At 51.4% G+C, this 12475-nt stretch overlaps 1 protein-coding gene across 1 annotated transcript in view; it reads left to right on the top strand.

Annotated features, from left to right (window-relative positions):
• Window positions 1-337: 337 nt before the first annotated feature.
• The window catches only part of POU2F3 (POU class 2 homeobox 3), a 71445-nt gene continuing 59307 nt past the window's right edge, over window positions 338-12475 (top strand). Inside the window, exons 1-2 of the mRNA XM_012644899.1 lie at window positions 338-365; window positions 5944-6012. Coding sequence (XP_012500353.1) covers window positions 338-365; window positions 5944-6012 — 97 coding nt within the window. The remainder of the gene's footprint in view (window positions 366-5943; window positions 6013-12475) is intronic.

Below are 12475 nucleotides of genomic sequence, written 5' to 3' on the forward strand. Positions count from 1 at the left end.
CCCGGCCCCGTCCCGAGGCCCCCAGCTCCCTGTATGCAAATCGCTGCTTTGCATGGGCCCGGGGCCAGGCGCGGGGGCCCTGCCAGGGGGCGTGGCCGGCGGCCCCCGCCCCGCGCCGCGTGCTCACCTGGGGAGTGTGGCAATCCCGGCGGCGCCGAGTGCTGCCCGGGCCGCGGCGGCGGAGCGCGCGACGGCGGCGGCGGCGGCTCCGGTAGCGGCTCCCGCAGCGGCGGCGGCCGGGGGCGGGAGGAAGGAGACCCTGGCTTCCCAGGGGGCCCGGCTGGGGCAGACACGCGGGACCTGGGGGGGCTCTGGCTTTGGCCCCGCCTGGGGCAGGATGGTGAATCTGGAGCCCATGCACACAGGTGAGGGGCGGAGGGAATGAGCTCTGACAGGTGTCACTGAGCGCGGGAAGGGGCGAAGGAGAGGGACACCGTTCTGGGAGGGCCGGGGGACTTTTTTCCCCAGCGGCCAGGAGAGGGCGGTGTGGATAGCGGGTCGTCGTGGGCAGGCACGGGGATTTGGGGGACTAAAGGGACGCAGTCTGGTATAAGAAACCTTGGAAAAGAATGAGGGTGAGGGCTGATGTGGGGGTGGGGAGGGGTTCTAAAACCCCTGATCTGGGCAGTAGCAGTTGTGTAGGACCTGGGTGTGCTAAACTGCTGCAGTCTCAGGAGGTTGCAGGAGATGGGTGGTTCACTCTCTCAGCCAGGGGTGTGGACCTGGGAGTGCATAAGTGAGGAAAATACGTGTATCCACATGTTACGTGTTTGGTGTCCAGGCAAATGTGTGGAATGGAGGCGAAGTGGGCATTTATGTCAGGGGAGGGGGGCTTAGCAGAAGCGGGCGGGGTGGGGCGATTACAGAGGCACACCTGGGGCAGGTGCCATGCCGTGTATTGATTAGGGCTTGTGCAAGCATGCGTCCCTGTGTGTCAGAGGTGTGTCTGCCTGTGCCCATGTGTGTTGGGAGAGGTGGTGGAGCAGACCCCAGAGGTGGCATGTTGTGGGGACTGAAGATATCTGCACGTGTGTTCCAGGTGTGTCTGTATGTGTGCAAGGTGTGCCCACCCACATGCTCTGTGGGTCTTGGAGGTGCAGTAGGCTCAGTGCGTGGTGGGCAAGGGCTGCGGGTGCTCCCCTTCCTTCACTTCCCACCAAAGAGGCCAGAGTTCAAACGGGAGCAAGACTCTTCAGAAGGATGGACCCCGGCAGTGGGTGGAAAGTTCTTTAGGACCAAGATCAGAGACTTCCTGGGGGTTTTCCACCTCCTTGTCTGCTGGAGGCTCCTGCTCTGGGGGAAGTGGGAGGAGGTGGGACTGTTGGGGCCCGGCAGGGAAGCAGCCTAAGCCCTAGGGGCTTGGAGGATGTAGCAGAGAGCAGGAGGGGATGGGTTGAGGAGGGAGAGCCAACCCCCCCCCCATGCATTCCCCTGGAGTGAGCCCCTGGCTGCTGCTTCTCAGAAGCCCAGGCACCTCCTCCACCCCATTGTGTGGGCAGGGGGAGATTGAGCTAAACCCTAGGTGGGGTTACTCCTGAGGGTGGGGTCTCCATCTACCTTGGGGTGGATTCCTGATCCACCCCTCTCTGCATCTGCCTGCTGCCCCTCCCCAGCTGATCTCTTGAGTCTGTCTCCCCTCAGGGATGTCTGGGCCATCTGTGGTATCTGGTTCCCCTTCAGTGGTACGTCCAAATGGTCTCCCAGTTTGGGACTTTCTGTGGAGTCTCTTTGACTGGGTCTCTGTTAAAGGGTTCTCTTTGCTGGGTCCTCTGGCTGGACTTTTCAGTTCAAGGTCGTTTTTGTAGGGTCTTTTCAGTGTGGGGCCCTGCTGTGGGGTCTGCGAGGGAGGGTCCCTCTTCCCTGGATAGAGTGTCTCATCATGGGCCCCTCTCTAGGATCCCTTAGTCCAGGATGCTCTTTGCAGAAACTTGGTCTTTTTCGAGTCCTGTTTTCTCCCTACAGTAATCCAAATCCTGCTGATTCTTGATAAATAGCACTTCTCCTGTGAGTTCCCAGTCCTGGGCCCTTCGGGACTCCTCCTCAGTTGATTTGCTGGAACAGTTCGGGTGGGGGAAGGAGGAGGAATAGATGCACACAAATTAGGGCGCAGGCTTGCCCCTGGGTCCCCCATTCAGAGGGCTCCACTAGCACTGCATCCCCTGAGCCAGCCCCATCTTTTTGCTCTGATAACCTGGGCGCAGGCCATGATTCAGGTCTGCCTGGAACCCCAGCGCTTTGTACTTTATAGAGCATCGCTCAGCTCACATGGGAGCACGAAGATCTGAGCAGGTCACCAGACACGGGGGCTCCCCGCCCAAGGAGAGGCCCCTCATTCCCAGGCTAATGACAGGCAGAGGAGCAGATGAGAGTCAGCTGGCCGGGCAGGGAGAGAAGAGCCCAAGGAGAGCAGTAGGAAGCCAGCTGGAGCGGGGAACACCTGGTTTGCCGCAGGGTGTCTCTTTCTCTGCCCTTCTCCTCAGTCTGAGCTACTCCCCACCAGGGTTAGGAAAGAAGGGTTGAGTCTCACAGACTGATGCCAGTCAGAGCTCAGGAATGCCATTGGTTTGGAAGGCCTGATTGTGAGAGGGAAAAGAAGAGATGACAGAGTCTTCTCTGGGGGAGAGCTGGAGCCTTGGCTAGCCCAGAAGTGGGACTGGTGGGTCCCTTGAAGTCCCTTGGTAGAAGTGCTCCCATCAGCAGGTATGGGAGGGAGGACCCAAGAGGGAGCTCCAGTCCCTTCTAGGACATAAACATGGACACTAGGAGAGAGGGGGGTGGGGCCTCTGCTTTCCCAGAGTAGTCTGGACCCCAGAGGTCCAGGACACTGTGGACACTCAGCCTGCACCCTGGGGGAAGAGCTGCCTCGTGGGCTTTCCTCCCGGCAGATTGCAGACGTTTAAGGAGGGCTGCTCCCGGTCATGCCAAGGCCCAAGGAGGACAAGGCCAGCTTCAGGGTGTGATGGCGCCAAGTGAGGCAGATGAAGGTCTGCGTCTGGTGTCTGGGCTCTTACACAGAGCAGTTGAGCCTCCCCAGGGAAGGGAGTGATGGCAAGAAGCCTACTCAGTCGCTGGCTGAGATAAGGACACAGAGAAGCCCGGCCCCACCCCATACCTCTCTCACTCACCCCTGGCAAGTGCTGTCCGACAGGTGAAGGGTTACAGCGTCTTGAGGAGTTTCGGTGTTGGCCCATTTTTAGGCTGAGACCCAAGAGCTCGTCCCACCCATCAGTCTCAGCCTCCTACCCACAGGAACAGGTTCTCGGTGTCTTAGCATCCTGTGGGACTACTCAAGAAGCTTTACAGGTCATCTCTCCCTGCCCCTCCATGTAGGCTCAAATCCCTGTCCAATCCTAAAGTGTCACTGCGTTGTTCCCATAATGGGTACATCAAATGAGTAGACGTCATGGCACAGTGGGGGGAACTTTGGCTCTTTCAAAAGTTATTTTTAGACATGACTGAGATAAGTTTCAAGCTAATTTAAAGGATGAATGAGATGACTTCTGGGTGTATTTAAAGGTAATGTAAGAAAGGGGTGTTGAAGGAGAATTTGGGTTCCAGGCATAAAATCACAGTTTAGCTAAAGAGTTACCTTCTGAAATGTCGGGAGTTTGAAATAAGTTGACTCGGAGACTGATCATCCTCCCAGCCTCACTGCCTCTTAACCTTTTTCCTGTCCCCATGAACGCTTTTCCTACGGAGTCAGAATTTGGAGACTGCTAATGGCTCCCAGGGAAAGGGCAAATTACAATGGCACTGAGACCAAAGCTGTCCCTTATAATGGGCGAAGGGGTTCAAGGAAAGGCGTGAGAAGGGGGCAGGAGGGGAAGGGGACCAGTATCTAAGCCTAAGTGTCTGTTTAATTAGTTCGTTTAGCAGGTGCTTATTTTGTGCCTGGAACTGTGCCAGGCAGTTTCCATTTAGTATTTCATTTAATCCTCACAATAATCCTGGGAAACATGTATCATTATTCCCATTTTTTAGGTAAAACATTCACATTCAAATGTGTAGCTAGGGTCCCCCAGCTAGTTAGTGATGGCACTGAGATTAATCCTGGTTTGTCTGACGCCAAAACCCATTCTCTGAATTCCAGTGCTAGTGAAGCAGGCTAAAACCACCAGAGGGGAGAACTTCCTCCACACCCTCCCGGCAGTCTCTGACTGAGGGCTTTTCTCAGCACTGTTGGAGAATCGCTGTGGTGAAGCGTGAGCAGAGCAGGTCTGCGTTAGGCAATGCCCGGCTCCAGAGGTGGTACTTCTTGGGTGGGACGAAGGAGACCCCACTTCTCCACTCGAGCAGAAGGCCAGCAGTGGCAGAGGCCCTTTGCAAATGTGTGCAGGTGGCCACACTAGTTATTCGGCACATTCATGCACGGCAGACTCTACAGAAAGTTTGAAACTGCAGCAGGAACGACTGGGGTTAGGCTCAAGAGATGCTTTTCTAAATGCAGCGCACTGGGAGGGGTGGCGGGATAGGGTTGCTGAGTCTCCCCTAGAGCTCTTTGACCACGCGGTGCAGTGTGGATTGTCTGGGGAAGGCTCCACAGACCTCCAAGCATTTACAGAGGAGTCTTCCTTCCCTTTGGCCAGTCTCAAAAAATTCCTCAAACCACAGTGGCTCCTAAGGTTGCTTCATACCCTGCCCTACTTCTAAGTCTTTGAACTCCCCATCTCTGTCTTGCTTGGAGCTGCAGCCACTGTAACCTAGAGGAATAAATCTCTGCTGGAGCCACACATATCATTGCCCTAAAAAAATTTTTTAAAAAGTTTTCTACCCACTTTTCCTGGGGCAGAGGAGGTCCACCCATTCCCGCATCCTGATCATCTCTACACCTCGGCGTCCAGGCTGCTAACTGCCTGATTACCTGATGCAAATTAAGACTGCCTGCTTGACTGCGATTGGCTGGGGAGCCAAGCATGCAAATTGGCTCACCAAGACTTTATCTGGTTTGAAAGAGTTAAAGTGCTGCCCCAGAGAAGGGGAGGTTTGAGAGGGGGGTCAACATAATTTGAATAAAATATTCTTCTGTCTTTAACACTTCAGTCTTTGGGTGGTTTAATAAGGAGAGAAGCTGAGAGAGAGTGAGTTAGTTCAAAGTTGCCTCTTTCCTTCCCTTGGCTGACCCCAGAGGAGACTTAGGGGCCTTATAGGTGGTGGCAGCTGTCTGTTAAGGGTAAATGTTTAATTTATTGAAATGAAGCAGGGCAGAGAGGCCAGCCCAGCGGCACTTGGGCGCTGAGACTGGGGCCTGGGGTAGGGATTCTCTTTCTGCAGGGCACTGACCCGCTGCCATCCCTTTGTCACTGAGCAAGTTGAAGGAGTAGGAGAGAAGGTAAGGATCCCCAAAGGACAGGATATCCAAGGAGAGTGACACGGGAGCTAGGGTTTGATCCCCAGCCAGGGGACTGACCTCTGAGAACCACACAGAGCCGAGGCAGGAACTGAGGAAGAAAGGCGAGAAGGGCAAGCCTTGGTTTAAGGGTCCTCTTGCCTTCCAGGACAGGGTTATTATGGGGCACAGAGCTGGGGAGAAGAAGAGGGATAATTTTTATGCTAGTTTTTAAAAAAATAAATTCCCAAACCCCAAAGGAAATGAAGGTTGGGAATGGGAGGTGTTCCCCCCACTCCTCCCCTTGTTAAATTTTTACCGGCTGAATCCCGATGATAGAAGGAAGTGGCAATGAATGATGCAGAAGATGACAGCCCCTGCAGTGGCACTGGAGAAAGGGGAAAGAAAGGCGAGGAGAGCAGGCGAGCGCAGGAGGAGGGGATACGTGCCCCCACGCTTATGAATATTCTAATGGTTGTATGTTCGGGAATCAGGAATTTGAAAGTCTGATGGTTGTTGTAATTACACATTCATCTTTGCTGTTTAGTTAAAGCCACATATGTCATAGCAGAAAAAATTGTGACCTGTTATTAAAATCAGTTGTGTTTTCCCTGCAGATATCAAGATGAGTGGGGATGTAGCAGATTCCACGGATGCTCGCAGCACTCTTGGCCAAGTGGAGCCAGGTAAGGGTCTTCTCTTCTGGAAAATGGAACAGGAAAGCAGGGATGGGGGAGAGTTGTTGGAAATTGTTGAACAATGTGCTACCTCTTCTTGTTTGGTCTTTCAGCCAGTCAGACCCAGAAGCTGGGTGTTAGTAACTAAGAGAATTCCCTGGAGATGTGGGATATGACCCTGGAACATTTGAACAGTAGATATTGGTCTACAGCAAAACAAAACCTCTGGAACTAGGGTAGGAAGGGGCCAGATCCTTAAAAACAAAACCAAAAATAAAAAAGTTCAAGAGCAGCTGTGTTCCCAGCTTCTCTGGATTGACAGAGGCAGAGCCTGTCTTCAGTAGGTGGGGACCAGGGTCTTTGAGCCCCAGATATGTCAACAGTCCTACTCAAGGAACTAACCAAAGAGGACTGTGTGCAAAGGTTCCCCTTTCAAATAATGTGCATGTGGGTGGTATGTAGGTTTAGAGAAGAAGGCTTGGTGCCTGGACATGACTTTGCTTTGTAAAGGAGAGAAAGGGGTTAGAAAAGAATTGAGAAGAAAGTTTCACAGCTCTTTATTTTGACCTCTACAGTCTAAGCCTTGCTTTGAAAGCTCCATATAATTAAAAAGAACTTAAAGAAAGATGAGTATAAATTGTAACACCACCAAATAACTTTAATAGCATCCCAACTAGACCTCAATTAGTCTTTCATCTGGATCATTAGAGACATAGAAATTAGAAGTGGAAGAGAATCGATGTCCCCCAGAGCTAAAGTCTTTTTCAAGTCTTCTAGAGCAGTCTAGTTCCATTGTTTTTTTTTCCCAAGGGTGTCACTTTTTCACCCAGGCTGGAGTGCAGTGGCGAGATTATAGCTTGCTGAAACCTCGAACTCCTGGGCTCAAGCAATCCTCCTGCCCCAGCCTCCCAAAGTGCTGGGATTATAGGTGAAAGCCACCACCTAGTTCCATTCTTGAAGCTAAAACACTCAGGACCAAGAACAAGATAATTGGAGGTCTTGGGAGGGGAGGCTTCTGCAGAATGTGTTTACCACACATTTTTCTGCTTCCCAATTTAATGTTGAAACAGCATCTACTTGCACGGGTAGCAATATGCATAGAGCTACAGTCTATATTTCGCTTTGTGTGTAGAGACAGCGAACTGGGGAGACTGTGGGCCAGTGACATGCATGTTTCACTTGATTTATTAGCTGAGTATGTTTTATTAAGGGTCTTTGAAGTGGGGGCACCTGAACTTCCCAGCTAAGAAGAAAATTTCTTTTAATTTCAAAAACCTAAGCAAGGCCTTAAAGTTAGTTCAGCTGGAGAGTGATGGGCACAGTCCTCACACTGACATTCTTCCTTAGAGAAAAATCAGAGTCCAGGAGCCACAATCCGAAGAAGTTGGGTTGCCCTTTCCTGGAGCAAGCTGGAGCCAACTCTGTTCACCTGGGCCCTATTGCCCCAGGTGTGTGGGGACACAGCCAAGAGTGTCCACATGGGCAGAAGACCACACGTAACCAGTTTGCACTGGCACTCTGTTGTTAGTTACCACGACCAAGTCAGGCCATAGCGCTGGGAGTGAGAGTGAGCTGCACAGAACATTGCAAGGTGGGCCAGGAAAGGGAGAGAGTTCAGATCTTGGCAGGGTTAGGAAGGTGTGTTATAGACACTCCGAGCAAATTCTGGTCTCCTATCTGGAGACCATGGAAGCTACGTACCGAGTAGGTTAAGGGAGAAAGGATCCAGACATAAACTTGGACCTTTGGAATCTGTCACTCATGTAGGGTTACTACCAATTCATTATGTGGCCTTAGACTAGCCACTTTGCCTTCCTAGAAGGCAGGAACAGATGACTTTTGAAAAGTATAGATTGATTTATTTATTTATTTTGAGACAGCGTCTCACTCTATTGCCTGGACTAGAGTGCCGTGGCTTCAGCCTAGCTCACAGCAACCTCAAAGTCCTGGGCTCAAGGGATCCTCCTGTCTCAGCCTCCCAAGTAGCTGGGACTACAGGCATGCACCACCATGCCTGGCTAATTTTTTCTATATTTAGTAGAGACAGGGTCTCGCTCTTGCTCAGGCTGGTCTTGAACTCCTGAACTCAAGCAATCCTCCTGCCTCAGCCTCCCAGAGTGCTAGGATTACAGGCATTAGCCACCGCATCCAGCCGACAAGTATAGATTTAGAATCAAACAGACCTGGGATAAAATTCATAGCTCTACTGCTTACTGGCTGTGTGACCTGATAATTTATTCTTGTCTCTTTTGTAAAGGGGGAAATTTAATGCCCAACTTAGCAGGGTGAGAGTTACTCGAGATGATGTCTAGAGCCCTAAACACAGTGCTTGGCACGTGGCAACTGTGATCGTCATTATTTCTAATGGCATCATTGGAATTCTGTGGTTCTGTAATCGTGTGGAGTGGCCATCACCTCTGAGCACTTCTGGGCCACAGGTAGCTAGGGAAGGCTCCCCTTCACTCAGGCCAGATGGATCAGGCCCGGTTGGTTTTGTCCCTTTGCCATTCAGGAAAGGATTCCGTGTGGGTCCCCCTGAGCTCCCAAGAGACAGTGCTATCTGGAACGTCTATGCTGCCTGGCTCTCCACCGTGACTAGATCTTTCAAGTCGGGGCTCCGTGGCTGATAGCATCGATACTTAGGTGATCCTCAAATTACTGCATGTTTTTAAGGGCAAGAAAAAAGAAGTAGCTAATTAAAGTAACCAAACTTCCTGGAAAGTCGTTCTGACTCATTTTTTACAGAGGAAAGCTTATTATGAGTCACAATGGTTACCAGCGTGGTTTAATGGCTTCCTTTGGATTTTTAAAAGACAGATTGGCCTTCCCAGCAGCACCTGCATTAAGAGGTGGTTTGTCTCTGGGTTTTAAGGGAACTAGAAACAAAGGTGACTTAGAAAGCCCCAGCTCCCTGAGAGTACCCTCTGTGCTGTGTAAAATCCCCACGGGGCGCAAGGGGAGCCACTGGGAAAGGGAAGTGAGTTTCCCCATCCACATTAGCCAGGAATGTGAAGGAGGGAGGGCGTGTCAGGCTCAGACAGACCTCCTGGTTGCTGGAGACCTGGCCGGCAGCTCAACCGTCCCTGGCCGTGGCCAGTGAGGAAGCTACGGCACAGAGAATAAACTGCCCAAGACCTCAGGGTCCTTGTGGCAGCGCTAGGGACCAGGCAAGGCTCCGGGCCCTTGTCCGATGCCCTTTCCACACTCCCCCTCCCAGGACTGAAGCCAAATTCTTTCTAGATTTCTGAACTATCAGCTTTTCTGTCCTTTCTATTTCCTCTCTACCTGTTGTTACTTTTCCTCCACTCTTGAGGCTGACAATAATTTTTTCCTCTTCTCAATCAAGTGGTGGATGAAAATACAGCCTTACCCACATTTTAAACGTCCCCAGGTCTGTAACGAGGCACCCCCACGTGCCAGTGAAGCTGACCTATGCCTTCTGACCACGTCGGTCCCGTGGTAGCCTCCATCACAGCGGACGAACAGTAGAGCGCTCAGGAGGAAGGAAGGGAAGACCAGTCGCATTTACAGAGCCTCCTCCCGCAGCTTTGTGTACACCACCTCATTCAGTTCTCACAGTGAGCCTACGAGATAGAGACATTACTGTCCCCATTTTTACTGATGAGGAAATTGTGGCTCAGAGTGAAAAACTAACTTGCCCCAAATCACACAGCTTATAACCAGGAATCAAACTCCGGCCTGTCTAACTGCATCAGGTTTTTATCTTGGGTCTGCCAGGAACTCCCTGCATATTATTTAGGCAAGTGTTCCCCACACGGACCTTTAATCTTCCTCCCCATAAAGGGGAGGTTTGGACTGGATGGTCTCTAAGGACTGAATTTTAAAGGATGTGTGCACAGCTCTGCTTTGCAGAAGTGTCTCCATCTGTTTCCACATCCTGCAGTTCTGTGTAGGCTTCCTCAGCACCCAGCTCGCTCTCTCCCCACGCTGGCCCCCGGGCCCTCCCCGGTCCCTTTTTTCCATTTCCCTTTCAGTCCTGTGTCCTCCAACACTTCCAGCTGTCTTGCTCTGTTTGGGCTCCGATCCTCTTCTCTGACCTCACCGGTAGCCACATATTCCAGTGTCTGTGGAGGACCATTTTGTGTCAGACCCTGGGCTCAGCAAGATGAAGAAAGAGTCCCTGTCCTCAGGAGCTTTCCTTTTATGTGGCAAGTCCGGGTTGCGTGGATAACAGTGACAACTTGTGTCTGTAAAAGCACTCTCACTTTGCGCATTTGGCCTTCACAGCAACTCTGCCAGGGTAGGTGTTATTATGCCACTTTGCAGATGAGGAAATTGAGCCTGGTGATGAGAATGTTTGCTGCTTTTCCCAAGGTCCCATACTTAGCAAATGATGGAACTAAGCCTGGGTCTTTCTAGTGACTTTCTTCCTAAGGATGGTGGTAGGAAGACTTGGATCAATGTGGAGAAGCAGGGACAGAGGACACAAGAGAGTGGCAGCATTGGGGAGATGCCAAAATTATGGAGGATGACATAGAAGGACTGGGGTGGAGCCAGGTCCCCCATAGGTAGACTGATCTAGTCCCAGAAGCAACACCCTGTCTGGGGCCAAAACATGCTTGTACATAGAGGTCAGTGATAGTCTCACAAGGTCCCAGAGAAAGAATGGGACCCTAGTGAGTCCCCAAGAAACAAGCTGAAAATTACAACTGAGGTGTGAGGTTCCAGGTAGGAACAGGCAGAAGGCTTTTAGAGATGAGTGTGGTTTTCAGCCCAAATAGTAACAAAACTAGTCTTTAAATGGCAGAGAGGACAGGAGAAATCTAGGAAGTACTTGACGACTCTTTCTAAATGCAGTGCGTGTGTAAGCGCACACGTGCACACATACACCCCTCCCTCTTTATGATTAAATGTCAGAGCAGGTGCGAAAGCACTTCGAAAAGAATGCATGACCATATGAATACAATCCATCATGAGGCTGGGAGTTACTGGAAACATTCAGGGGACAAGGTGAAGAGATGCAGGACGAGTCCGCTTGTTCCGGGACTTGAATTTCCTCGTTGCAACAGGCGGAGGAGGGTGCCGCAGGAATACAGTGAAAGGACGAGCTAGGTGGTCTCTAGGGTCTGTGCCTCAATTTGTACCTGCTCTATCCCTCACCTCCCTGGACAAGAAGGATGAAACCATAGCCCTCCAGACATCGAGGGGGAACTGATAGGGATTCCTGAGGATATAAGGATTCAGAGAAGATATCTTATCCATGCCTCTCTCTTCCTTTGGAGATATTTCAAAACCATCCCTGGAAAATGAAAGAATCTACTGTTCTGAGAGAATTTTCCTCATCTCTTTGCCATCTCTAAGAAAAGCCACCCCCACAATTTCTCTTGGCTAGCTATTCTTATAGGACACTGTCCTTCGTGCCTGGAAGTCCTTTCTTATCTCTCACTCAAGACCCTCATGCTGCAGCATTAGTGCATTGCTTCTTGTTCTGGCCTTCTCAAGCCTCCTCACATCCCACCTGTTTCTGTCTCTGTGACAGGGAAATCAGAAGGCACCGAGTCACCACCCAGGGTCCAAACCTTGGGTCCATGTGCTAGACATCTCAGGAGAGTGGCCAATGGTGCCAGGAATTGCCTATCTGCCCACAGCACCCAGAGCACCTTAGCTAATAAAGCAGCCACCCCAGCAGCTCGCACCTGTCCCCTGACTTACTGCCACAGGTGCTTTCTCGCCTGCAGATTCCCAGAGTAGGCAGGGCAGGATCGTGCTGCCAGGATGCGCCTTGAGTAGCCAGGCCAGTCCTGCCTGATGCTGTCCTCTCTCTTTAAGGAAATGGCTCCCTCAGCCCCAGCTGCCACCTCTGCAGCCTCCAAAAGAACATGGACTCCCTTTCTGTCCAACCTAAGAGGGTATAAAGAAAAGGGAGCCTGGTGCAGAAGGCACCCACAGGCCGTCTTTTACTGCCCAGAGCTCCCCTTAGTTTATCAGTGGTCCTTCCTTAGAGCACCGCTTCTCAGCCAGTTTTGGGTGAAGGACCAGTGTCTTCATTTCATCTGTCATGGACTAGTACCTGGTCCTGTGCTTGACAGTACACAGCGTGTACCCACCATGCACATTTAATGGCGCCCAATTCAACAGGAAGATCCCGCTGATGGAGCCCGGGTGTGCTGTTAACATTTCTAAATTCTCATGTTCACTGTACATATCTGGTCTCGAACCTTAACAAACAGCATACAGACCAGCCTTGGTTGTTGGACCTCACTTTGAGGTGTACTACCTTAGAGGAGTTTGCATCCTGTATAAGAATGTCCCTTTCCTGGCCGGGCGCTGTGGTTCATGTCTGTAATCCTAGCACTCTGGGAGGCTAAGGCGGGAGGATCGCTCAAGGTCAGGAATTCAAGACCAGCCTGAGCAAGAGCAAGACCCCATCTTTAAAAAAAAAATAGAAAAATTAGCCAGTGGTGGTGTGTGCCTATAATCCGAGCTACTCGAGAGGCTGAGGCAGCAGGAT

Source organism: Propithecus coquereli, unplaced genomic scaffold (genome assembly GCF_000956105.1).
Source record: "Propithecus coquereli isolate 6110/MARCELLA unplaced genomic scaffold, Pcoq_1.0 Scaffold222, whole genome shotgun sequence".
Classification (NCBI taxonomy): Eukaryota; Metazoa; Chordata; class Mammalia; order Primates; family Indriidae; genus Propithecus; species Propithecus coquereli.